This window comes from Crocodylus porosus, unplaced genomic scaffold, assembly GCF_001723895.1.
Source record: "Crocodylus porosus isolate Cpor-Errol unplaced genomic scaffold, CroPor_comp1, whole genome shotgun sequence".
NCBI lineage: Eukaryota > Metazoa > Chordata > Crocodylia > Crocodylidae > Crocodylus > Crocodylus porosus.
The window spans coordinates 34,589,639-34,617,298 of NW_017728906.1; the positions used below are offsets into that span (position 1 = coordinate 34,589,639).

Consider the following 27,660-nt stretch of genomic DNA (forward strand, 5'->3'; position numbering starts at 1 on the left):
ATTTTTATCTTTGATCAAGCAGAACAGAGTGATTATTCTTGTGGGATTGTCCGCCTTTGCCGAATGCTATAGACTTGGCTTTTCTCTCATTTTCTTGAAATGAATAGCTAAGCAGTGCATAGGGCAAATAAGGGGCTGGTTAACTTTATGCTGATACTTTCAAAGGCTCACTTCAATTTTCTTCAAAATCATAACTTGAAAGGCACATAGAAACATTAACATTTTTATTAAGGACACTTGTTGCTATGGAAAATGTTATGCCTTGCAGGATGGTCAAAGCATCACTTAGAAAATTATAAGAAAAAGATTCACAAAATACGCCAGTCTTTAAACATGCTGACACAGGCACTTGTATAATAATGCTCTGCACCTAGGTTCTGTGAACTCCATGTTATTTAAGCAAGTACCTAACTTCATGTGAATTTTTGCATTGATTTCAATGAACTCTTCCGATAATAAAAGATGGTCATGTGTTTAATTACCTTGCTGAATAGGGCCGTTGGTACAGGAAGTTTGATCTCCATGTAGTACAAGAAATAGTGGAGCCATGTCTGTGCTGTACCGGGAGTGGGCTAGCAGCACTGCTGAGGGTCAGGGTCAGTCAAACTGCCTTCAGTGTCAGTCAAACTGTGGCTAATTATCTTTATTTTGGTAGGCCTTGATCAGGCCTTGATCATGTATAGGAATGGGTGTTCTTTTACTCATCTGAAGTTATACAGATATTTCACAGGATTGGGTTGTTAGGATGCAACTGTTTTTTGGGGTTGGGAGTTTTTGGGTGTCATCTCAAGCATCTGACCTCCAACTCTTTCCTGTACACTCTGACCTCAGCCCTGTGCTCAGTTCATCCTTTCTTACAGCCAGCGACATTTGCTGCCACTTGTGTGCATACATACTCTTGCAAAAAGCATCTTTTATACAAAACGTACAAGCCAAGAGCCTGAGGTTGTATTTGAACTGGGGTTTCCCATGTGCTATTACTATGTTACTGACAGGCCACTGGGATATTTCATAATGGAGGCTTCTACTTACTTTTTATTCATGCAGAATGATAATGTGTCTTAACTGCAGTTGATTTTTGAGGTTTGTCAGGGAAAGTTGCATAGGAAGACTGGGTTTTTTTTTTGTTTGTTTTTAACTGTAAAAACATGTCTCGGATAAAGCTTTTGCTGCTAAAAATACTGCTGCCTTCCAGCAATTTAGTATGTATTTGAAAACCAATTCTACACTGAGCTTGGCTTGGCTTCTAAAGACTAATTTTTTAAAATCTTACTTCATCGTTTGTATCCAGCATTTGGTTTTCCACCAGCACGACATTTCAAGGATGCTATGACTTGAATTACTTATTAAAGTGGAACTGAGGTTTAGGCATTAGAAATATATATCAGATTCCTGGGCTTGTGAGGTGTTGATTTAAAGAAGGATCTCTCTCTCTCTGTCAGAGCAAGCTGTATGTCTAATGGGACTATATTGTCTGTATCTTACTAAAGAACGATAAGACAAAGATGTAGTTAGTTATATACATCCATATTAGACCAGAAAGCATGATGCCCCTGCCCCCAACCCATAACAAAAGTGCTACTTTTTTGTCAACATTTCTATCCTACCTTCCCTGTTTGGTACAGAAGGGAGATGATGTGATAAAACAATAGCCAAATGTTGCTGGTGCACACTGAAAGGAGGGGAAGAGAAACAGCTCTTTGCCATACATTTAGAAAATAAATCTTTTTGTTGCAGAAGTTCCTCCTCTTCAATACTGCCTAGTAGCTAAATCACTGAGTTTTGTGGGTTTGGTGGCAGAATCAGCCTTGGAGAACATCTACCGTATAAAAGATGCTCTTTCTCACTGTGTGCTGGCTACTACGTTGGGGTTTTAACCAAGGAATAATGAAACTGGCTCAATGAGATTCTTAGGGCATGTCTACATGTTGCCATGCTTTAGTGCTTCCTTTGGGAAGTGTAGACGTGCCCTATGTGTTGAATATTAGACCCAGGGTAAGATGCTTTGGTGTAAAGGAAAGGCATCTCCAGTGGCAGGATGCTGTACATAAAACATCTTAGTAGGGGAGTTCAGGTGGAATTAGATTGTTCATAGATCTAAATGCAAAATCTACCTCTTGGAAAATTAATTCACTAGAAATTCTGTTTTCCAGGGGCCATCTCATCTTACATTTGGGAAGATAGGGGGAGGGAAGAAGACGGCAAGAACAGGCATTCTTTGCATCCAGTCATATACCCTCAGTACTGGGGAGGCTGTGAGAACACTTTCATTTAGGCCATACTCAGTGTTTTCTTTACTGCATCAGCTGTATGGTGCTTTAGTACAACAGGAAAACAGATTAGTCCCTTTCATAACCATTTTGACTTCAGTAATCAGGGATTCATTTAGACCTGTGGTTCTCAAAACTTTTGGGTTGCCCCTCTAAGTTTGCTATGTGATTATGTACCCTCACAAGTCCCTGCTATAAATAATAAAATAACACTTTTTGTTACTCCAATCACATTATAATTGCTTCAGCAACCTAAGAGAGATTGTAGAATTGTTTTGCATTTTTAAATTTGTGTTTCTTTTATTATATTTATATTTCCCCTTTCCCTTTTTCTACATTTCCATTCTTTCTTATATATTCTGTAGAATTTTTGCCACATCCTCTCGGGGGTATGCTTTTTTCCATTCAAAAGAGACTTTTATTTAAGTCTATTCGTGACCTGCTGTAAACCCTTTTTACATACACTCATCACAGAATTGTTTTTCCTTTTGATCTGAGTGGTCAGCCAAAACTTCAGGGCCTTATGGATTGTCCCAGTTAAGAGAAGCACTGAAGATGGAGTTGGGTATCTTGAATGCAGTCCTACTTATTTACATTGAACATCCAAAGTCCTGGTTACCAGAACACAACAAAAATTGAACAACAGGCAGTTCCTGTACCCACATTTCCAAATCCCTTCCAGCCAGCATTTGGCCTCCAAAGCCTTTTCCCTTAGCTTTTCCTCCCACACTTGTTACTGTACTCTGTCTGGGGCATCCTTGCTGCCTTGATTCCTTCAGCTCCTTTTCTCTGTTCTGCCTTTCCTGCAGATACAAAACCTTTCATAAAACACTAGCCAGTGAAAGTTCTATGCCCATGTGTGCCTGGCTTGTTTTTATTTTGGATGGTGACATGTGCCTGTGTTTACTATTTTTGTTTTGGCTCCCAAAAAGAGCACATTTGTTTCATACAACTAGTATAAATGAATGGCAGTGATCATGCTTCCCTTCACCCATTCCAGTGAGCATTGGACTAACCCAAACATTATGTTTACCACCACAATCCAGAGAAGCAGAAGTTGCTCATATGATGTGTCACAGCACAAAGGAGGGTAATTCATTTTAACAGTGTAATTCAGTGACAAAAAAATAGGCCCTGTTGCTCATCTGGGTATCCTGTAACCCAAAGCATTTATTTATTTACAGAGGCAAGGATTTGTGTGGGTGATGTTGTTTCACTGAACCAACTGCATGGTTGGGATAAAATTAGGCAATCTTTTGAATGCAAGGCATTCTTCATAATGCCCACGGGGTCCCCAAGTGCTGGAAACCATGAAAACCATGGGGGACAGCCTGGCATTGGGCTGCACCATGAAGCTTTAGGTGCTCAGGGAGTTTATTGGCTAGTGGACACCCTTCATTCTGGCACCTAAAGCCCTGCAGTGCAGCCCAATGCAGGACCACAAAGTGCATTTGAATGCTTATCTTAGGACAGCATCATCAAATCAGTGGCAGAATAACAGCAGTGCATTCATCTTCTCACGAAACCCTGATTAGAAGGAAAATGTGTACAGACCAATCCTGGGATATTTCTGTTGTAGGATAAGCATAAGCAGAACTTGTCCAGGGACAAATGTGACATCTATTGTTAGCCAAAGTCTGTTTACTCATAGTATGTTTGTAGCTGTCAGTTTTACACTCTGAGATGGCTTGCTTTCTTCAAGCGAACTCATAAATTGTTACCTTTCCCCCCCACCAATTTCTGTCCCCCCCAATGTCTCCATTTTTTCTTTCCTAAACTTCTTTCTTTCCCAGTCCTTCTTTTCTCACTTCCCCTTACTGAATCTCTTCATCTTCTTTTCTTCTACCTCTACCCAGGCAAGTGAAATTTTGCCACCTTCCCTTGTTCTGTACCTGGGACCTGGCAAGGGTAGGTACCAGACAGAGACTCATAGCAGTTCCGAAGCTACCCTGCTCACTTCTGCACATGCCCAGGCTTCCACGGCAGCCAGCAATGAACACATGTGAAGAATGTGCACACCGTTTTTGCTACCTTCTTCAGTCCCATCCCCATCCCACCCCCTGGAAGCTGTGTGTGCTGTCTGGCTGGCTACACTAGCCCTACCTCTACTGTGCCCTCCCTGTGGAGTTAGGTGTGTGTGCTGAACACAGAAGCTGACCCCTGAGCAAGGAAGAGTTGTCTACAGTTTAAAGGGAGAAGGAGCATGCAGAGGACACACCCAGAACTGTGCTATTGTGGAGGCTGGTCTGGGGTTTGGCTGTGCTGAGAGGAGGGATGAATGGGTCAGGTTTGCTTGGTCTGTTATCCTTTCTTGTGGGCAAGCAAGGAAGATTAATATGCCAAGGGGCGGGGTGGAAAATAACTAATAAAAGCCAGGAAAGGGGATGTGATCCTTCCTCTGTCTAAGCCAGAGTGAAAGCAGCAGAACAGTTTTCTCCTTGGATGGAAGGACTTCATTCCTTTTTTATTAGCTTGTCTTTTCCTCTTCTCTCACCTACCTATATGGGGGAGCTGCTAGAGCATCCATACCAAACCTGGCAGTCAGAATTTCAGGTTGCAGATGATTAGCATGAGACAATTAATGCTTATGGTACAGAGTAGAGTTGGTATGATTTATACCATGTAGTAATACTCCAGAAAGGATGATCTGAAGAGCAACCCTACAAGCTTCCTTTGTTTAGGTGGTATGCATTCCACCCAGGGCCTGAGATTAGCATGTTCTGAAGTCAAAGGGAAAGTTCCTACAGACTTTAAGCCAGTGATTCTCAACAGTGTGCAGGGGTGCCTAGAGATCCTATCAAGGATATTGCGTGATTCTGTACAATGTTAGTATTATATAGGTGTGCAAACAAGATTCATAAAATAAACCCAAAGGCTTCAAATAGGAATCCATAGTATTAAAAAAAAATCTGACCTGTTGCGGTCCTTCTGAGTTCTTTGCAACAAAAGAATTGCTCTATTTTTCCACAGGGAAAACACGAGTGAAAACTAAAAGCTGGCATTTCCCAGGGGTAAATCTAATGAGGGGTGCTTTAAATCTAACAAGGTTAAGAACCACTGCTTTAAGCAGTGCAGGATCAGGGTCCAGATCCCTGTTTAGAAGTGAAAGGCTTGGGAGTGCATCATTCAAATATCTGTTCTTTTTCCTCAGCAGCAGTATAATGTGTGTAGGAGACATTTATTCACTGTACTATACTGCATAATCAATGAATTGGGGATAACTTGCTGGTATCGGTGAGAGATGATTCACAGAATGCTGCAAAAACAGATTTGTGTCCCAAATTGTTAATGCTCTTCATATTTGCATATTTTATATCTTATAATTATGCGGGGGGGTGCCATTTTCATTTCCAAATGTTGTTTCCTGGCAGCGTAATATAAACCACTATATATTCTTTCTTTCTGTATAATGTTTTTTCTTCAGCAAATAACTCTTGTGCCTTTCTGTCTGAATAGTTTATGATAGCCTGTGTGTTATTACTCTTATCTCATTACATGCAAGTACTCATTAGAAGAGTTCTCAACTTCCATTACGTGGAAGATTTCATTACATTTAAGAGTAATTTCTTGGTGAATCACTAGGGCTAAGTACAGACGGTCAGAAAACCTGAGGCTGAATCAATTTCAATCTTTGCAGGTTAGTCTAAACTCTAGAGATTAAACTGAGAAACAACTGGACTCACATTTACTTTTGATTCAGAAAATGCAGCCACATGCCTGCAGTGGCTCAGGCCAGAAGCTGGGGGACACTAGACCATGCCCCTCTGTAGCCAGTGTGGGCTCTGTGTTTGCTTCCTCTCCCTGCTGCCCCCGAAGTCTCTGGGATTTGTAGTCCACTTGCAGCCAGCACTAAGTTTCAGTAAGTTTAGCAATGAAGAAGCTCTATACTTGAGGGGAGGTGGGTTTAACCCCTCTCCCTGGCCCCAGACCCCAGCCAGGGTTTGCCGGGGAGAGGGGGTAGTCCTTGCCTTCCCCCCTTTCCCCTGCACTAACCTGTCTTTGCTGGACCAGACAGCATAGCCCAGCCCAGCCCAGGGTTGGAAAGCATGCTGGGATGCTGGCAGACTGTGATTTAACCTGGACCAGGAAGAGGTCTGGGACAGAAGTTTCATAACTGATTTTGGTCAAACTGGTTTAAGTCTGATACTACATTCAACCAGCTTTGTCTTAAACCAGTTTCAGCCATTTTGAAGCTAGTTTATGTGCACCAAGTTTCTGTTCTGTTACAGGTTTAAACCAGTTTCTGATCAGTTAAACTGGTTTATGTGTAACTTCTGTCCCTAGCTTAGAGGGTTACAAAAATGGTTCAGAACTGACTTTCCTGTTGTTGTCTTACTTTACAAGTAAATGTTTGGGGGTTTTTTGTTTTTGTTTTTTTATATGACTGGTCAGGAATGTGGCTTCCAGACATTTATGGGACTGTTGCCACAGTATTATATGTTTTACTAATGCAGATGTCTCCTATATATGGCTTAGCTTTATTTATTTAAATATCTTTTAACATAAATATTTCATTATTTTTTTAAACTCAGTTCCTCAACTGACCTAATTCATTCAGGCAATAAAAAGTCAATAATTATTTCCAACTTTTAAATCAAACACTTAGGCCCAGATGCCTAAAGGTATCTAAGGCTCTAGCTCCCATTGATTTTAGTGGGAGTTTGGCTCTGAGACACCCTTGAGGATGTGGCGCTTAGTGCTTAATTCCTCTGTTATTTTTGTTATAAAATATAGCTGAGAGTATATTTTAAAAAAAGGTGGCGGAAGAAAAAAATCTATTAGCTTTGAATTTTTTTTCTTTGGCTGCTTGTTTAACTAATTCAAGACTAGTTATACCTAGTGAAATGTTTTTATGGAGTTACAAGCAATTGCCATTAGTTGAATTTAATAATGCAATGTATGTATTACAATAGAATCAGAATGAAGCTAGGGGACACTGGCCTCACAATTCTTTCTGAAGGTAGCAGAATATAATACAGTTTTTATTACTTAGTGCTTGTCTCTCTCTCTCTTATTTAATATATTGCTGTTAGTCAGGGGCAAGCAATTATTTCTGGAGGAGGGATGCTTAACGAGGTTTGAGCCCTCAAAAGAGGGCCGCATGGGTAGCCCTGCCCCTTGACAGTTGTCCTGCCCCATGGCTGCCTTCTTGGGACCAGAAGTCCCACCCCCTAGCCCGCTGACCTATGCCACCAGAAATCCCTTCCCGCCCCCCCTTTGGGAGGGATTGGCATTTTAGAACCATAAAAAAATCAAATCATACAATAAAAGTCAAACGCCTACCATGACAGTTTAATTTAATTGCAGAAAGTATTTTTGTTGTGATTTGTGTTTGTGTAGTGTATGTAGAGGTGACAGCGTAATTACTTAAAAATAAAGTTTTAGTCTTGTGTATATTGTGTGGGGTGGTCGTGGTTGGGGGTGTGTGTGGGGGGGAAGTTGTGAAGGGGTTTGGCTGTACGTGGGGGGCAATAATGTTGGGGGTTTGGAGGCAGGGTGTGGGTGTGTGGCATTTGTGGGTATGAGGGAGGGTGGGGGGTTTGGGGACCCCCTCACTTCTCCCATGGTGCGGCAGCAGGGGGGAGTGCTCGGGGAACTTGTACCTGGCGCAGTCGCTTATGCCCACTGGCATGCGGCTGCAGCCGGTACTGCACATTGCAGCAAGTTCAGCCTGGCCAGACCGCCTCTATTGCCGGCACTCTCTGCCACACATGCACAGCTCCTGCGCTCGCGCTACTGGAGGGAAGTTCCCTGTGCTGAAGCCGGCTGCCTTCCCCGCCCCCTGCTGTGCAGGTCCTGGGACTCTGACAGAAGTGGAGGGGAGCCCCGGACCTTGCTTCCCTCCAGAGTCCCAGGACCTGTGTGGCAGGAGGCTGTGAAGGCAGCCGGCTCCAGTCCAGGGAGCTTCCCTCTAGTGGCACCTGAGTGCAGGGGCTGTGCGCGTGTGGTGTGGAGCACCAGCGATGGAGGCGATCCGGCTTTGCTGCACACCTCACTATGATGTGCAGTACTGGCCAGAGCTGCACACCGCCAGGCACTAGTGCCTGGGCTGGGCACATGTACCCTGAGTACCCCTGCCTGTGGTGCAGCAGCAGTGGCAACTGAGGTTTTTTTCGGGGGGTCCCCCACACCCTGCCCACATGAGCTCTGCGCTTCCCTCCCACCCCCACCCCCCAGGTGCCCCACTGCCACCAGCCCCAGCTCCACACTCCTGCCCAGCTCCCTTCCTGCCCCCACCACTTCCCTACCTGCTGCCTGGAGTGAGAGAGATGCTAGGGAAGTTGAAGCAGGTTTCTCTGTGGCTGCAGCAGCAGCAGCCGCCCTGCCTGCAAGGTGCATGCTAGTTGGAGGACCAGGCCCTTCTGCCCACAAGGGTGAGAGCAAAGCGCAATAGGGTATGTTGTTGGGATGTGTATATGTGGGCACCTCGCTCCCACTGTTGTGGGCGGAAAGGCTGGACGGGGTACAATTAGTTGGTGGGTGTCACGGGTTGGATGACAGTGCCTGGAGGGTTGGGTTGGATCTGGCCCCTGGGCCATATTTGCCCACTTCTGCTCTTAGTAGTAGTCATATGTGGTATGAAAGATTCCATCAACTATAAAATCCAAGAGCAAAAAAACTTAAACCAAAGCAAAAAACAATCCCCCAACTTCCTCCACGAATTTGTAACAATAAGGCAAAATTGTTACAAAGAAAGAAAAACAGTCACCTGGCCACCCTTCTATTAAGGAGTAGTGTTTCTGAGTGCCAGATGAGATGGATACCTTATGCATAAGCAAGTAAGATTAGTAGGAAGTACAAAGCATTTGCTAAAATTTTTGCAGCATCTATGTTCAGATGTTATTTCTTTCTCATTTGGTTAGTGCAGAGATTCCTTAACAAAGAAATAAGCCTTGAAAAATACCTTAATAGAGGTTAGATTTGAGCTTGGCATCACTGCTTTTAGTGCTTGGTTTGATAGCTGAAATTCTTGACTGAAGATACTTTATTTCCAGTTCTGCAGAACATCAAGGTGAACACCATAGCAACATTTTATCAAAGGATGCATTTAGTCTCATGGTTCATGAAAGGTGGTTGTGGTTTGTAGAAGATCCTTGTTTTTACTGAGCTTGTATCAGAACTTTGAATGGGCACTGGAAGCAAATGGGGAAGTGTTGTTGGCTATAGCATTTATGTTTTTGGTATTTCTTTCTGGCTGGAAAGGTGATGTAATATGTTCTCTGCAAGTTATAATTCCCTGTTTCCTTAGCCATCAGTTCCTAGTACAGTGAATTATAACAGCCTAGTTGCCAGGAATTGAAAGTGTGGTAACTGTGGCTAGATAGCTGTCCAGAAAGAGAGATGTTTTTTTCTGCCAAGCTGGAGACGGAAGGAAGGCTGTTTTCCCTACTGTTACTACCTGGGTATTACTGATTTGTCTAATGAAACTCTTAAGACTTCTCCCTTGTTTATTATTTCTGCTCCTAACAGAAATAGATCATTTATGGGATCTGGACATAAAACTACTTATAGATTAAGCACAGACGCATGGTACGGCTTGCATAGTGTCATTATACGGCATTTTGGTGGGTAGCTATCCCACCTTCCACGTACTTGCAGAAATTAGACTTCTTTTCAGACAAAAATCTTTCAGCTCTACTACATGTAAAATTTCAGTGCCATGCACAAATGTCAAGCTGACTTTTCCTGGTCCTGACAAGCAAACAACTGTTGCTGCAGAAAGAATCAGTTGAGCAGCTGGATCTTAGTGCATACGTTAAAAGAACTTTCTTTTGTTGCAGATCTCTGAGGAAATGTGGAACACAAGAGAAGCACTTAGTGTTCAGCTGGTGTCTGTTGTTAAATCATTGTGTGGTGCTGATGACCTGTGAGTCTGTACCACCAAATGTAAATGTGGCAGCTTAAGAATTCCATAAATGTCTAAAAACACGACACAAATAAAAGGGAGGCTCTATTTTTACTGAAAGGTATTTAAAGAAACTATCAACACAATAAATAGATCTAGTGTCCATAGATCTAGAAAAGAATGGCATCATAGACTGCCCTGCTCTCTTGTTTGTGGAGGGCACAAGCCTTGCATGTTGTGCAGAAATAAGAAAGCAAGCTTTTTGAGGCTTAGCGGCAGTATTGCACTATGTCCCAAACTCTCCTTTATTTCATCAGAGCTGTTGCTGTCAGCTTCACTGAGACTTGAGGTGTTGTGAACAGGTGTAGTATTTGGCACTGGTGTACAAAAGCTTAGTCTGCTTTGCTTCTGCAACTTTACTGTGTTATTGAAGTAATTAAGGAAGTCTGTTTGGCTGTATATTTTTACAGAGATTAATGAGGGTGCCAAACAACTGGGGCCAAGGCTATCTTTTATCTTTATTTTATTTTTCAGTAGTATAAAATTAACTAACTTTTTCCTCTTTGGCTAATTTAAGGGAGGGGAAAAAAAACGACTTCTGGTGCAAGTGTAACATCTCAAAACCCAAACCTATAGCCATGAACATATAAAATTCATATTGAAAGGTCATGTTTATGATCACATTTAAATTTCATCATGAAAATCTTCTGATAAAATAGATCATAAGAATTATAGTGTTTCAAACTAAGCCTTCAGGTTTCTTTAACAAGGCATTTTCTCCTGTTTTGATAGCTTTCTCTTCATAATAGCTTTCTCTATTATTTCATAAAGGGGCATGGAAAGAAATTAGTTCTTGGAGGAAAAAAGGGCAGACATTTCTCTATGCAGGTTAATAGTTCCTGGAACCACTTATCAGATGGTACTGACATCCCTGGATTTACTCCAAGGTTACTTGTACAAGGCCAAAGCTAACCCATGTCTGATATCAGCTCTGTGTTCTCTGTTTCTCATCAGGTGGCAGTGAAAGTTATCGACAAGAAGAGAGCCAAGAAGGATACCTACGTTACTAAGAACCTGCGACGGGAAGGGCAGATCCAGCAAATGATCCGCCACCCTAATATTGCTCAGCTGCTGGATATATTGGAAACTGAAAACAGCTACTACCTTGTCATGGAGTTGTGCCCTGGCGGCAATTTAATGCACAAGATCTATGAGAAAAAAAGACTGGAGGAGCACGAGGCACGCAAATATATCAGGCAGCTTATTCTAGCAGTGGAGCATCTTCATCGGGCTGGGGTAGTTCACAGGTAAGGTAAAACCCCTGCTTGCCCCACTTTACCCAAGAGCATTTCAATTACAATCTATAGTGGTATATATATTTTTAGAAAACCCTTTGATATAAACATCTTGGGTGCTGACAGATATGGGCAGAAAAACAAAAATGTGCTTTACCAGAAGAGGCTGCACAGTAGTTTGGCTTGGCTTTGCAGCACCTGTATGGATGGGGCATTTCAGCACAGCTTTTTGCCCTCTTTATCTACTAGCTGATTGAATCAGCTATTAGATAAAAGAGCCACAAAGCCCTGCTGAACCACCTGATGTATACAGATGTTTGGTGAGCTGGGTCCAACTAAATTGATGCCTCTTCTGGGCATGCTTTTGGTTTTCTATACACTCTGTTAGACTGTGTCGCCTTCAAAAGCCTTCTCACTGTTTACAAAACAAAGCACAGGAGGTGGCATGGCTGTGTCCATTTTCCTGCTGCTGCTTAGGATAAATCCAGAAGTAGCATGGCAGGTGTGCTGCATAAATTGAGTAGGTATATTAGAGCATGGATAAAGTGGAAGGATGGTCTTGTTATATATGATCTGGGCCTAAGGGTGTGGGCTCCTGGACAAGTGACCACAGTAAATTAGGGTGTGAATTCAGGGTACCAATTGACATAATCTTTGTGCCATCATAACAGTATGGCGGCACAAAGGGAAAACATTCCATTTGTTGAACCTCAGATGTCTCAATTTGTGGCCTGACAAAGGGTGGATATAGTTTCTGACACCGTTTTTTTTGTGGCAGATGTCTATTAGCTTTATGGCACAAGAGAGCGGGCAGCCGGATATCCTCCCTGAGCAGTTTTGCTGCCCCAGCAGGTGCTTCTGGGGCTTTAAGGGCCCAATCCTGTATGGCTCAGGAATTCCTGGCTTTCCCCTCTTACAGAAATGCACACTAGGGAATCTCCAGGGCATGTCTCTGTAAGCAGGGAACCCTGGATTTTTCTGTGAATGGAGACATACCCCAGAGATTCCCAGATGGGCCATCTCTGCAAGCAGGGAATGCGTCACCTGTTGTCCCACAAGATCAATGGTCAGGACAACAGGTGACATGTTTTGCCCAGTGAATCAGTTCAACTGTGTTTGAACTCATCCCAGAACAGCTGATCCACTTCTGTTTATGTCCTTAGAGAACATCAACTCTTCACAAAACTGTCTGTGTGCATGCTCTTTCTTTGTGGTTAATGTGAGTCATTTTATGCCTCAATGAAAGTGGGGTATGCTACTTGACATTTGTCATAAGATAGAAGTCTGTATACAGACACGCAGTTACCAGAGTACCTGACACTGTTAATTTATATCCTAGCTTTATCTCACAGTGACTCCATTTGTGCGCTTCATAGCCTAAATCTTTGTGCTGTAGTTCCCCAGCTACCAAATGGAGTGAATGCACTTCCTTTCTCTTGTGTGTATGGATAATGATCACCTTGAGGTAGGGACTGCCTCTTGCTCTGTCTGTATAGCTCCTGGTGCCAGAGAGGCTGCTCTTGGAGGGGGCTTTTAGCAATCCCATTATATAAATAAGTGTGAGAAAATGTACTACTTGCTACAACTGGTTCTCTAGCAGCAGTTAAATTATTAATCCTGTTCTCTTCATCAGGGATATTGGATCTTGGAGAAGGAAGAAAGTAAATTTATTTTTAAAAAAGACCAATTAATTTCACATGCTGTTAGAAAGGAAAGAAGTAAATCATGGTATAATGGTGGTGTGGGGATGATGAGCAAAATTGGTAGGAACAGCCACTTGATATACAAGTTTCCAAGGAGCTAGGGGAAATGCTCAAGAATAGGTTGAAGTCAGTACTCATACTGAAACTGTCTGGTTAATTATCATAGGCCAAATCCTGTGAAGTTCTGCACTTGCCAATCTTGGTGATTTGCACGAGAGACTGAGGAGGTCAAGACCTGATCAGGATTTGGCTCATCTTAGTATTGAGTCAGAGAAAAAAAAAAAGGGCTGGAAAAGACCTCAGGGGGTCATCTTGTCCAGCTCCCTGCTCAAGGCAGGAGCATCCTTGTTTAAAACCATCCCAGACAAATGTTTGTCTAACTTCCTCTTGAAAACTTCCAAGGATAGAGACTCTGCAGCTTCTCTAGGTTAACCAGTGCTTAACCATCCTCTTAGTTAGTTAGAAATTGGCATTTCATATCAACTCTCCACACAGGTTCTATGGACAAGAAGGAAGAGGGTATGCAGTTTGTTAGTCCTCTGCATCTTCCTGTCCCTCCTGTATCTTCTTAATTGCTTGGACTCTCCATAGGGTCCAGGAATCGTAGGTAGAGGGTTGAGATTCATGAGTGGACATGCTGAGACCTCCAGGCACTATCTGGCCCCAGGACATTAGGTTAATCCTTTCCCAGCAGGAGATGCATTACTACACTGCACAGAGTTTTTCCTTGGAAATCTTCCATCCTAGTAGTGAGCACATCTAATTCAACTAAACTGATAAAATTTGACAGGAACAAAGGCAGCATAGTGAGAAATATTTTCTCTAGAGGCTTGACCATTCAGTATGTAGACTTTCATTGCAATGTGATGCAGAGCAATATGAAGACACAAGACAAAACACAAGAAGCATAATCAGAATGGCTGTATGATCTTTTCTATTTGTGCAAAAGTGTGTAGGGGAGCGAGAGACTAATAATTACCTTTGGGGCTGGCCTTCAGCTTGTTGGGCTTCTGGCTCCAAAAATAGACTGCTCAATCATTAACAAAAAAACAGTATATCAGTGCAGAAGTCTGATTCATTCTCACCCTGAATCTGATGACAATGTTCTGTTGTTGTTATTGTTGTTATTTTTGAAATGGCTTTAAAAATATCAGCACTCAAATCTATTTGGCAATCTGTGGGTGTTCACATTCCCTGATGATAAGCAAAGCACAGCTACTTGAGTATAATGGGAGCTGACACTATTGGTGTCCCTTTCAGAACTGTTTCTTCTGATTGTTTATCCTTTTGAATGGGGCTGGCTATTTCATGAACATAAATCATTTATTGCCAGTTTTGTTCCAGAAAGACACCAGATTTATTAGGAAAATTATTTAACATACACGCAAAAGATTTGGGCTGTTCTGTAACTTGGATGAAAAAAAAATTAACCAAACAGTGCATTTGAAACATTAACCTGAAATTTGTTTAAACTATTTCCTGAGTGTTATTCAGCCAGCTTCTTAATCTATGGTCAAACCTTACCATGGCAGGAAATCACTCAGATCTCAGACAAGACATGGGACTTAGGACACAAAAGAACTGTGTCCTTTAAGGTCATGCCTACAAGGTAAGCTTGCCAGGCCAAGCAGTAGTATCCTCGAGCACACCGTGCCACCCACGTAGGCTTCCTCTGGCACCAGAAAGAGTGGAGTCACATCCTCAAAGTGCTGCAAGCAGTCTAATTAATGATGTTGAGTGACAGCGAGAATTAGCCTATCCCTGTACTACCCTGTCGGTGGCGCCATTTGGACATGGCTATATTGTTTCTGGTCCTGGAGGCACCTTGCACAGAGCAATGCAGAATGCTTGAGGACACTGCACTGCATGTCCCATGTCAGGCAAAAAGTTTATAATTTGGGAACTTTAATAAACCTCATCTTACTAGAGGTAAGATGATTTCTTGTGTGTATACCTTTCAAGCTACAAACAGATGCTTCCCTTGAGCATTATCCTATCAATGCTGACTGAAGAATTGTGGATTGTAAACTCTTCAGTGCAAAGAACACACCTCTTAAGAGCAGCCAGCACTCCAAACTTTGTGGCCACTTTAAGAACACAGATAAAATACTCTAAATAAAACCTTGTGTAACCGTTTGTGCATTGTTTGTGCGATCTTACTATCAGAGGAGCTCAGCTGCTTGGTTGTTAACATTTATATAAGTAACAAGCTCAAATATGAATCAGGTAGGAATATTTATTTTTCCCTCTGACAGAACAAAACAGAACCAAATGGCAGTATCTGGTGAAGCTTTCTCTTTTCAGAGGGTGTTTACATAGACCTTCATGCTGTCAAAAAACAGGATGAACGTTAAGCCCCTTGGGAGTGTAAGGACAACAAAGAAAATGAAGTGAAAGCCTTGGTGCTTGCAGTTGCATCCCACAGGAAATTCTCAACAACCCTTTTAAAGTAATTTTAACAAAATTCAATCCCATTCAGTGCAATTACTGTCAAAATGTCAAAGAAAAGAATTTAATAATGTATTTGTAGCAAAGATAGCTTTCAGTTTGCTCTCTTTTTTTCCCCTATCTTTTTTCTTCACAGAAATATATTCATATCTTCTGCTACCATTTTGTAATTAAAAAAAAAGATCAACAGTTTAGAAAATGAGACCTATATGTAAGATTTGGAATGGCATGTCTATATTTTCCTATACCCCTACTTCCCCCAAAAAATCCACGCTGAAAACAGCAATGTCATATGATTCAGTCATTTAGAACATCATAGGTTTTGAGCCTTGACACCCATTGCTTGATGTGTTAGCTTTGGTAACTTCCATCCTATTAATTTTAAATGCAGACGTCTAGCTACTGGTGCAATATTTATGCCAGATCTTTGCACTAAAGAAGAAAGTTTCCTTTTGAAGTGCAAAGCTGGTTGTCTTTCTATTTTATGATACATTTCAAAGTTATCATTAGGCATTATCTGTAGGAGTACAATGTCTTACGCAAATGAAGTATTACTTTATAAAGATAGTGGAACAAATACCTCTTTCCCTTATGCAACCACGTTGATTTCATGGGTATTGTTACTAGTAGAATTGGGCCCATTTAATATTATTTTAGTAACAAAAGTGGTCTCTTTGAAATACTCATTAGCATTTCCACTGCCACAAATCTGCATAATCTCATGTCACCTGCAGCTCTTCTTGTGACTAGAAAATGGAGGTGAATTGGTTTTTTTTCCTTTCAGATTTTACGATAAAGAATGTAATGGAAGACATCTACCGCCGCCACTGCTTTGCAGTTGTCTACTGATAACAAAGCACTGTTTTTCAGCAGAAGCATCAACTCCCTTTCTTCCCCATCAGGAAAACATTTTTAAAAATGCAAGATACAAAAAAAGTTTGAGCTTGCAATGTGACACCTGCAGTGGTATTGAATATTTATAAACCTATTGTAAAAGCTACCAAACCAAAAGGTTGAGCCGACAACCCTTGCTTAGTTAAAAAGTCCCACTTCTGTCAGTGGAACCAGTAGCTTAAGTATGGGTTTAAAAAAATGGGCCCTAAATCTAAATACTAAACCAAAGTATAACAAGAGGGTAATGTGTTTTCAAAAATAGGGAACAATAGCAACATGTTCACATGCATGCCTTATTTACCCAAATCCAAGACGACTTTGAATTTGAGATGACCCCCCCAACTAGGTTCTATACATGGAAAACTTGTAAAATTTGTTATAATTGTTAAGTATAGAATTTAATTATTGTAGGGTTGTCTTACATTCATCTCTGTCTGTGCACCCCTCCTTCCTTGCTGCTTCAGGGCAAGCAGTGCTAGGGGGCCAGATGGCAGGGGAGTTCAGTGGCCTAACCCCTGCCACTTGCCCTCTGCTGCCTGTCTCCGCCACCACTTGTCTCCTCTGCTACATGCCCCCCAGTGACTGTGTGCCCCAACATCTGCCTCTTCCCCCTACAGTGCCTGTGCCTTTTGGCACCTACCCCTCTCCTGTCCACTTGCCACCTGCCTTTCCTCCCAACAGCTCCCTCACCACCCTGTGTCCCCCAGTGCCTGTTCCCTCTGCCACCTGGCCCTCAGCTTGGACACCCATACTGCCTGCTCTCCCTGCTGCTGCTTACTTTGTCACAGCTCTGGCCCAGGATATGCAGCACACACCTGGCTGTGTGGCACCGCCAGCAGTTCCAGCTCTGGTCCCAGGGTGAGACTGCTGCTGCCAGCACTGCTGTGTGGCTGGGCGGGGGCTGGAGACTGCATGTGCTCCATGTCCCAGGCTGAAGCAGGGCTAGAACCAGAGCTACAACAAGATAAACTGTGACAGCAGGGAGAGTGTGAAAGCAGGTAGCTGCAGAAGGCAGGTGGGAGGAGCAATGGCTGTGGAGGACAGGTGGCAGGAGTGGGCAGCAACTACAACTCTGACTCTAGATCGGAGGCCAGAGTTGGAGCCACAGCAGCTGCTGGTCCCCTGCTTCTACTCAAATCCAAGATGAGGAATTCTTTTCTAAGAAAATTTTTTAAGTAAATATGGTAAATGCAGGCTATTTTTTTGGATTATTCTAATGAAGATTAGTCTATGCTCACAGCCAGTATTCTTAGATCTTAATAATGAGCAGTACTAAAAATCAGTGGTTGATTTGACAGTGGTTTAAAAATTGAGTTTTTATTATTTTAATGGATACTACATTTTTAAAAATAGGTTTTACTTCTGGTTTCTTTAATTTTTTTTTTTTTTCAAGCTGTTCAAGTGTTGAGTGCTAGAAACTTACTTATTTAGAAGGAAAAATGTGGGCTGAGATTTCCCTCTGCCCCTTTAAAGGACACCCCAAAAAATGTGAGATGTGACAGTCACAAGTCATGTGGCAACCCTGAACTGCCCCTTGAATCTGCAAAGATTCATGGCAGGTACAGAAAGAGGTTGGGGGTCTTGGCTGCTTCCCCATGTCCTTTCCCCCACCAAAAAGAAAAGCATTCCTGCAGTAAAGGCTATGCTGTGTATTAGGGGCATAACTGGTAGAGTCTGCGGCCTAGGGTAGTGCTGATACCTGGTAGGGATTGTGCACTGGAATGACTTGAGCCTCTGCTGCACATGGTGGGAACAGGATACTGTTGCTGCAGGACAGAGTGTTGCTGCCCACAGCCAAGTTAATCCTCCTCTGCTGCAGTTCTATATGGTAAGACCTGGATGTGGCAGTGACTGCAGGGATGGAGAAGTATTCACCTGACTCTTGGTGGCAGCACCTAATGTGCCCCTTCACGTCTCCCATGGGATAGGAAAGGCAGGAGGCAGATGAGGGCAGTCTTGACTCTGCTGTGCTCTGGCTGGCCAGAGAGAGGTTTGAGCCCTCCTGCTTCCATTCCAGTGCCCCCCTTTACTGGGCGCCCTGGGGCTAATGCCCTAGTCACCTGCCCTTAGTTACACTACTGCTGTGCATATTTCATCAGGGTGCTCATGGACCTTCTCCAACCACCCTGCACCCACATTCCCTTGATCTGCCCCTAGCTATTATGCACACCCAGGCTTAGCTTTGCCACTGGTTAGTACCGCAGACTTCAGGGTTGATATGACGTAAATGTGACTGCTCCTGTATTACAGTTTAACTCTGTTGCATAATTCAACAGTTTAAAAAAATGCTCTGCTGGTCAGTCAATTCCACACATGGGTTTGTTTTTATTTTTGTTTTTGTTGGGCTTTTTGGGAAACAGCGCCATGAGAATAGGATAATGCTTTCTTGCTCTCTTGTGAATATGGCTACATGGGCTTCTCAATTACAATGAGTTCACTTGAACTCAGTTGAAGTAATAATTCAGATATAGATTTTAATGCAAAATAATTGAAGTACGGGCTACACAGAGCTGATAGAACAAAAGATAATACAGGCACTTCATTACAGTAGTCGACAATGCAGTAGGCTCCAGGGTGAGCCCAAACCAGCCTTAAAAAGGGGCTATGGTCAAAGCAAAAGGAGTTAAAGCCTTAGAGGGCACGTCTACATGTTCATTAATGTTCTGCAATAACAGTGTATTTAGTTTAGCACCTGTAATGACAGGTATTACCTTAATGTGCTGTAATTAGTGCTACTGCACGTTAGAATAGATGAACATTTCTTTAGTGACATTACTGTACATTAGACTAAATCTACTGCGCATTAACACGGGCTACGCTAATGAGAAATAGAATTAGGCTTCTGCGCATTAAGCATCTCATGTAGATGCACCTAGAGTGTCAGCTCCATCACTACCAAGCCACTAATTTACTAATTCACTAATTCTAGTCTGTAAGCATTCTGCATTATAGGAAAGGGCCCCATGCATGGTGTGGCTCCCTTTCTGAAAGTGTTCTTCCACTGGTGACTTCACAGGTGCAGCATAACTCAAATGCCAGAGACTGCCTGGAGCCGTAAGCACGTTGTTATCTAATCCTGCTCGGAGCGGGTCTGTGGTAACAATGCTGGCAGCTACCTCCTCAGCATTAACTTTAACACCAATGCTGGAGCTAAGGTGGGATATTTTCCAGAAGACAATGTAGTGAGGCTGTGCTTTTTTTTCCTGCTATCTTAGATGCACTACATACTCAGTGGGAAAGGCATACCTACCTAATTGGAACTGAAGTGCACTTGCCAGTAGATAAAAGGCTAGATGTTTTGAAAACAGTCAATTTGCTGTTGCTTTTTCAGCAACTGAAGTTAAAAAAAGAAACAAGCTACATGCACTCAGTAGACCTAGTTCAGCATGGCGTTAGTCAGGAGAAAGTCTACTGCCTTCTATCCAGCTTGTGAACATGCAACCTCACTGTGAGCTGGAGTGGCTTTCTGAAAGTGATGCTTACTATGAGTAAGCTAAGTTTTTCCCTTGGTTATATAACTCTAATCTCACTGAGCAGCCTCTTTGTAGTTGAGTAGAATTATACCCCTTATGCTTTCTGTTACTGTTTGTTTTTGAGAGGGACTTCAGCTGGTGTGGTGATATAGCAATACAGTCTTGTCTTGAGGTGCTGAAGGCAGGGTGGATTTGATTTAAATCAGTTTGTATGATCAGACTCTGGAGTGGACTCCCAGCGGGGATGGTTTCATAGTTGGTAGGATCAGAAGAGACCTGAATAGATCATTAAGTCCACCCCCTGCCATGGGCAGGAAAGGATGCTGGGTTCAAACAACCCTGGCTAGGTGATTATCTAGCCTCCTTTTGAAGACCCCCAGGGTAGGAGCAAGCACCACTTCCCTTGGAAGTTGGTTCCAGATCCTAGCCGCCCTGACTGTGAAATAGCGCCTCCTGATATCTAGCCTGAATCTACTTTCAGTCAACTTATGGCCGTAATTTCTCGTTTCTCCTGGTAGTGCTCAGGGGAACAGGGACTCTCCTATAGCCTGCTGGTTCCCCTTAGCCAGTTTGTAGATGGCTGCCAGATCCCCTCTCAGCCTTCTCTTGTGGAGGCTGAACAGGTTCAGGTCCCGTAGCCTCTGCTCGTATGGCCTGCCCTGCTGCCCCGAACATGCGAGTGGCCCGCCTCTGGACCCTCTCCATGTTGTCCACATCCCTCCTGAAGTGCGGCGCCCAGAACTGGACGCAATACTCCAACTGCAGCATGACTAGCGTCACAAAAAGGGGAAGGATCATCTCCTTGAACCAGCTCATGATGTATATGTGGATGCATGACAAGGTGCGGTTGGCCTTCCTGACCACATCCCCACATTGGCAGCCCATGTTCATTTTGGAATCAGTAATGACACCAAGATCCTTTTATGCCTCTGCTGACTAGAAGGGAGTTCCCCAGCCTGTAGGGTATGCTGCTGGTTCTTCCCTTCCAGGTGCAGTACCTTGCACTTGTCAATATTGAAACCCATCCTGTTCTCATCTGTCCACCCCTGTAACCTGTCTAGATCTAGTTGCAGTCTGTCCATCTCCTCCAGTGTGCCCACTTCTCCCCACATCTTAGTGTCATCCGCGAATTTGAAAAAGGTGCTTTTCACTCCCTCGTCCAAGTCACTGATGAAGATGTTGAACAGTGTGGGCCTAAGGACTGAGCACTGGGGGACCCCACTGCCCACGTCCCTCCAGGTTGAAAAAAACCTGTCCACCACCACTCTGAATGCAGCCCTCCAGCCAATTTGTGACTCATCTGACTGTGTAGGCATCGACGCCACAGTTGTCTAATTCTTTGATGAGAATGGGGTGAGAGACAGTGTCAAAGGCCTTCCTAAAGTCCAGAAAGACTACGTCCACTGCGACACCTGCGTCTAAGGATTTTGTGACCTGGTCATAGAAGGCCAGCAGGTTGGTCTGACAGGACCCGCCTCAAATGAACCCATGTTGATTGCCCCTAAGAATGATCTCCCTTGCTGGTTCTTTGCAGATGTGCTCCTTGTTAATTTTCTCAAAGAGCTTCCCCAGGACTGAGGTAAGACTAATGGGCCTATAGTTTCCTGGGTCTTCCTTCTTCCCTTTTTTGAAATGGGGACAACCTTGGCCCTTTTCCAGTCCTCCAGCACCTCACCAGAGCACCATGAGTGCTTGTAAAGCCGTGCCAGGGGTCCCGCAATGACCTCAGCTAATTCTCTCAGCACCCTGGGGTGGAGATCATCAGCACCTGCTGATCTGAACATGTCTAGTCCCACCAGAAATTCCCTAACTAGGTCCTCACTGACCCTGGTCCTGGCAGCGCCTCCCCTGGGTCTGTTGGGGATCCCAGTGGGATCCTACCCTGGAGCTTTTCAAAAGGAGACTGGACACGCACCTTGCTGGGGTTATTTGGCAGTCTTTCCTGCCCGGATCAGTTGGGACTGGACCCAGTGATCTCACACAATCCCTTCCAGCCCTAAACTTCTGTGAATCTGTTAAATCACTGGTCAGGAAGCCTCAATTTCATCATTGTTTTCTACAAAAAGTGCATTTGTGTTGTTTGATATCCTTTATTCATTGAACTTCTTGAAGCTTTGCACCTTTAGAGAAAGGTAAGGGCTTGATTCTGGGTACAGAGAGAGACCGACGTCTGATGTGTAGGTAATCAGGTCTGTTATCTCTCATCTCCGTGTACTGCTGTTAACAAGGATATTATCTCTGGAGACACAAATCCACAGTTTGAGAACTGAAACTAAGCATCACAGAGATGCTTAATGGGATATTCTAGACTGAGCACTGAGTCCCATTGGGTAGGGTGGTTTTCTTTGATCTTTACTAATCTATAAAGGAGCCTCTGGGAACCACATAAGAACCCCATGACCTGTTGTGATTTTATTTTTTTAAAAATTCTAAAAAAGTTATATGAATATATTGTCTCAAATAGTATATAATTAGACATTATAATCCCTATTCCACTATGATATCTTTGAGCTTTAACGTATCTTAAATTAAGGCTACCTTTATATAGGGTTTTTTCAAGCATCTTAACAACAAATATCCAATTTAAATTTTGAAAATCTGATTTAAAAAAAAATGTAATTGTTGATTTTTATCCACCCTAGCTGAAGGTCAGGGCCCAAACTGTATAGTAGCTGTGGAGAAAGAACATTATGGACCCTTACCTTGGTTCCTATAATGTTATCACAGTGACTTAACATCATTTGAAACAGGGTAGATACTTGAATTTTAGAGGTCAAACAATATGACCTAGCTATCCTACCTTACTTGAAACTTCTGGATAGGGGGCTCCATCCAGATCATGAACCCCATTATGCTAGATATTATGAACCAGGATAGAAGATGGTTCCTGAACCCAAAAGCTTATTATAACTTCAAGTTAACAGGATAATAGTTGCATTTTAGGTCTTGTCTATACAAGTTCTCTACATCTTGTTAATTATGCTAACTGCCAAGAGGTCCGCTTGCGGGATGCCACAGACATTTGGATCTTGGAACAAACATTTGTGGAATGTCCATGCTATGCTTTACAGAAGAATTAGGTATCTTAAGTCAGTTGGGAATCAGTTCACAGAAAAGAAGTAATGCAAAACTTGATGTGAGTTTAAATGTTTTCACAGGTATCTTTATAAGTTAATGAAGTGTAGTTTTTTGATCAGTGACTTGTGTGTAGAATTGTGAACCTGAGTTTGGCGAATGTTATTAACCCAGTAACCTTAAAAAGAACTGGAAGCAGCTGACACAGGCCTGCCCATTGTCCTGAGTCAAATGCAAACACTTAACTGGATTTTAAAAATGTATTTGTAATAATCTAAAATGGAAAGTTAGTTCATAAAACCTATCCCTTCAAAATATAAGTAATCTTTTGGAGTAAAGTGGAATATATTACTTCACTGACCATTGAATTTTAATGTTTAAGCTATTCCTTTTAATATAGTCATCAAATATGTCCCCTATCCCAGCATACTATATTGATGTCCAAAAGAGTGTTTACACCCCTATTCTATTGGACACAGATACTAAATGCATATATGATGCATATAATATAATATACTTTATTTGTCTTAAACAAGATGAGAGTACACAGAGGGCATTTTTCTGGTCTCTCACACACACAAGAATCCACACCCCTGAAAGTAAAATTGTGTAGGGGGTTCTGTGCTTGGTTTGGTTTGAGTTTTTTGGTTTTCCTTTTTTATAATTTTTTCCTTTGATTTCTTCAAAGAATGTTTAAAAATAAACAGAATGCTGTTAGGAATAAAGGAATTAGATACTGTTGTCAAGCACTCAGCTGTTCATCAGGTAAGTAAAAATATGCTGACCTTGTTCACAGTGTCACATTTTTAAAAAGAACTTCAGAATGACAAATTAGTGGTACATATGGACTAGTAGATCAGTTACCATTTACCGGTAAATTTGTTGAGAAAGAAGACATATGGGTAAACATCATGGATTAACCAGGTCTGATTGCACTCTGTTGTACAGTGTGTCTATTTTTAGCTACCTTTTTTCTCTCTGATACTTTTAAAATGACTTCTACTTTTTATCTGTTTTTGTTTTTCTTAAACTTTTATGTCTTTTAAATCTCTTTAGTTGTATTTATTTTTAGCTTTTCTCTTCTATCACTCATTTATCTCATTATTCTAATTGCCTGTGTGGCTTTTCTTATTCTTTATGTAGGCGTTTTGCCTGCTTTCCACTGATATTTTTTTCCCCAGCTTTAGTTTCATCTATCAGTTCTCTCTTCTTTCTATTTAAATCTTACCTCTAGCTAGTACTTCATCTTAATACTACAATTTCTTTTTAACTTCCAAACCATGTCTTCTCCCCCATTTAGAGATGTCATATTGTCTAGTATGGGACAGTTTACTTTCTTACTTGAAACTCCATTTTATTCCATTAGTTTCATAACAGGGTCTTGCATAATTTTTTTCCTGTAGCACTTAACTTCTGTAAAAATCCTGGGCCTAGATTAATCACGTGGCAACTTCTGTCTGTTTCTACAAGCAACAGATTTAAAGGGTGCATCTACACGGGACACTAAAAGCACAGTAGACTTATTCTACTGCCCATTAGTGTCACTTAAAAGACATGTGCTAGCACTACTGCGCAGTAGTGCCATTACTAAACATAATGTGCCATTATTACGGTGCATTAATGCACGTATAGACCTGCCTGGGATGTAGGTAACTAAGCCTTTTTTGAGGGTTTGGTTGTTTAGCAAGAGCTGATCAGAACCCATCTGGCAAAGCATGCACAGTAATGCTAGGTAATTTGCTGGCATTAGTGGTTACTATATAACAGAATTTGGCCAGATTAATTCTAGCTCCCCTGGAAATTTAAGATGATTCTGTAGAGTCCTGTAACAAATGAGATAAAGGAGCATGGTGAGGTGGAGATTTGGAGAAGAGTTTCATTTTAAGTATTTTTATACGTAGCTGGTTAGACCAAAACATAGTCTCTCTGCAGAGCTGTTGGATATTATTCCTTCTCGGACCAGGAAGAGTGAGTGAGTGGGTTCTTTGTAGGCTTGGTTTCTGCACAACATGGACAAATATTAAATCAACCCACATGTCTCATGTTAGATATCCAGAATTAGCTGTCTGTTTTAACTTTCCTTATTTCCCCAAGGTAACACAGGAAGTCACAGTCAGAGTTGGGAATGTAATCCAGATCCCCTGTCTTCCAGTTCTGTACTTTATGAGCTGCGCTGGACCACTTCCCTCAAGGAGAATTTGTAGTGGTGTGTCTTTACTACTCAGTGTTAAACATAACTATATAATTAGAAAAACTTTGATTTAAGCAAGAAGCACTTCAAAGATCCTGGGAAAGAATGTACAAATACAGAAAAGTATTTGAGGGGTTTTGGGGATTTTTTTTAAGATAGTCTTTTTAGGGTGGATTTTATATTAGTTCCTTGTTTCTGGGTTGTTGCTTTTTTTTAATAATGAAGAAAGGAAAAATCTACTAGTATTACTAATTGTGGTGATTTCTTTAGAAATTGTAAAAAAGTTTGTTCATTTTAAAGAATGTCCTTCTGACCAAAGTCAGGAAAGTGGAAACAGTCTACATGTCAATCATTCCCTTCTCATGTTCATTTCAAAATCGAAAAGATAAAAAATAAAATAATATATCTTAAAAGATAATTTTTTTGGAAGATGGCTTGTCATTTTACAAATGCATTTTTGTGAAATTATGTTGGATTTTTTTTCTTTTGCAGTATGGAAATCTCTGCTTATAATAGGGACTTCCTCTCCCAAGGCTCCTTTCTCCTTATGTGGGCAAAACTCGGTGATTTCTCATATTTAAAGTTTGCAGTTCTATTACCATGACTGTCCCCAAAATGTATTATGATGGCCCTTCTCACCACTCTGTGCTAGAGATATGGAGTGTTAAGGAGGATCCATAAAATATAGCATTTGCTAGAGCAGGGGTGGCCTCTTTTGCAGCATGGGCAGTGGCACATGACAGAATAGAAAGGAGACAGGCAGCCCAATGGCAGACAAAGCAGAAAGGAGAGCAGCAGATCAGGCAAGGAACACAGGACAGGAAGCAGAACAGCAGATCAGACAGAAGAAGCTGACCAGTATGACACTTGGGGAGGGTGCAGGGCTAATTTGTGGCCTGCCTGCCAGCCAAAAAGGTTGGCCCCTACCAGTGTAGAAACATAATTGTTAGAGCTCTGTTATCTTATTACAGTAGGTATGGAGGGATATTCTGGTAACAAAGTCACAAGCCGTCTTTACAAATTTCAGGCAAGCTTTGCAGCAACCTCTTTTTTGTAATCTGCATCAGGGCATTAGGTTGTGAGTCTTATTTTTTTTTTCTCTCTTTTTTTGGTAATGTTTGTGGCACCTTCACCTCCAGGGTATTTGCCTACACATCAATATCCTATGTAAAGCCTGTTTTAGGGGAAAATCCTTAGTTTAAAGGAAAAATGCATTGAGTTAATTATGCAATTAAGTGCATTTCAAAGCAGGGGCTATTATGTAGACAGGACTGCTTTCATTTTCTGCTCCATTTCCCAAAATTTGCCTGATCCAGCACCTTCATCCACTTGAGCCTGATTAAAGTCAGCCGGCTGAGAAAAGGCATGTGACAGTGGGATGCAGAAAACTTAGGTTGTCTTCTTTGTTAACTATGCTGCTAGTCTGCTGGGTGACTGTGCCTAAGTCACTTCAACTGTTTGGCCTCAATCTCCTCATTTGTGAGATGGAAATAATGATACCGTACTTACTACCTTTTAAAAAGTCTTTTGAAATCTGCTCCCTGAGAATAGCCTGATATTAGTCCCATTGAAAACAACAGAACGGGGCAGCAATGGACAATTCTTAATTGCATCTTCTTTAGAACATTCATTCTGCAACCACCTCTGAAGAAGGAACTTTGACTTAGGAAGCAAAATACTTTAAATGCAGCTGTTGTATAAGCTTTCTGTGAACTTTCAACTGTATGAGAAGTTGGAAGAATTTGCATTGCTGTACTGTTAGGATCATTCATTCAGGGCTAGAGCAGCTGTCTCACTGAATCACTCAAAGCTACATCTCTTAAAGGATTTGTTTTAAAATTAATTTTTACTTACGAACCAATTCAGGAATTTACCTGAAAGTTCTCAGAAAAGCCATTTTGTTCCTTAAGAATAAGTGCTACCTTTTATTGTATTCTTTATATGATTGAATTTATGGTGTAAGTAGAAAGCCCAACTCTGTTTCAATTATAGAACCATGTTTGCTGTTTGCATGGTATATACATTGCTATATATGAATCTTGTGTTGAAACTGTTAAGGATGAGCTAAATTGCTTCATCATTTGGATATTCACTCAAAATATTTTCTCTCTTTCAGAGACTTGAAGATAGAAAATCTGTTGCTAGATGAAGACAACAATATCAAGCTTATTGGTATGAAAGAATTTTGGCAATTCCAATCACTAAAATCTGAATAGTTGCATAAAAGGAATTTTGAGGCTTCATAAACCTCTGTGTGACAGCCCAGAATGGTACTATAGCGACTAGCTGGGAGAGTACATATATCATCCAAACTGTTGCTGAAAGCACCTTGTGAAAATATTCCTGTGAATTCAGATTTAATAAATTAAGGACCAGATCATGTATCCCATACACCAAAACAGATCCTGCTGAAATCAACAGAAGCTTTGTAGTGTGATGGATTACAGGCAAACCCCTCCCCCCGC

The 27,660-nt window shown here is 41.9% G+C and overlaps 1 protein-coding gene across 1 annotated transcript in view; it reads left to right on the forward strand.

Annotated features, from left to right (window-relative positions):
* Positions 1–27,660, forward strand: part of HUNK (hormonally up-regulated Neu-associated kinase) — an 80,031-nt gene that overhangs the window by 16,307 nt on the left and 36,064 nt on the right. The window contains exons 2-3 of the mRNA XM_019528822.1: positions 11,131–11,423; positions 27,312–27,367. Coding sequence (XP_019384367.1) covers positions 11,131–11,423; positions 27,312–27,367 — 349 coding nt within the window. The remainder of the gene's footprint in view (positions 1–11,130; positions 11,424–27,311; positions 27,368–27,660) is intronic.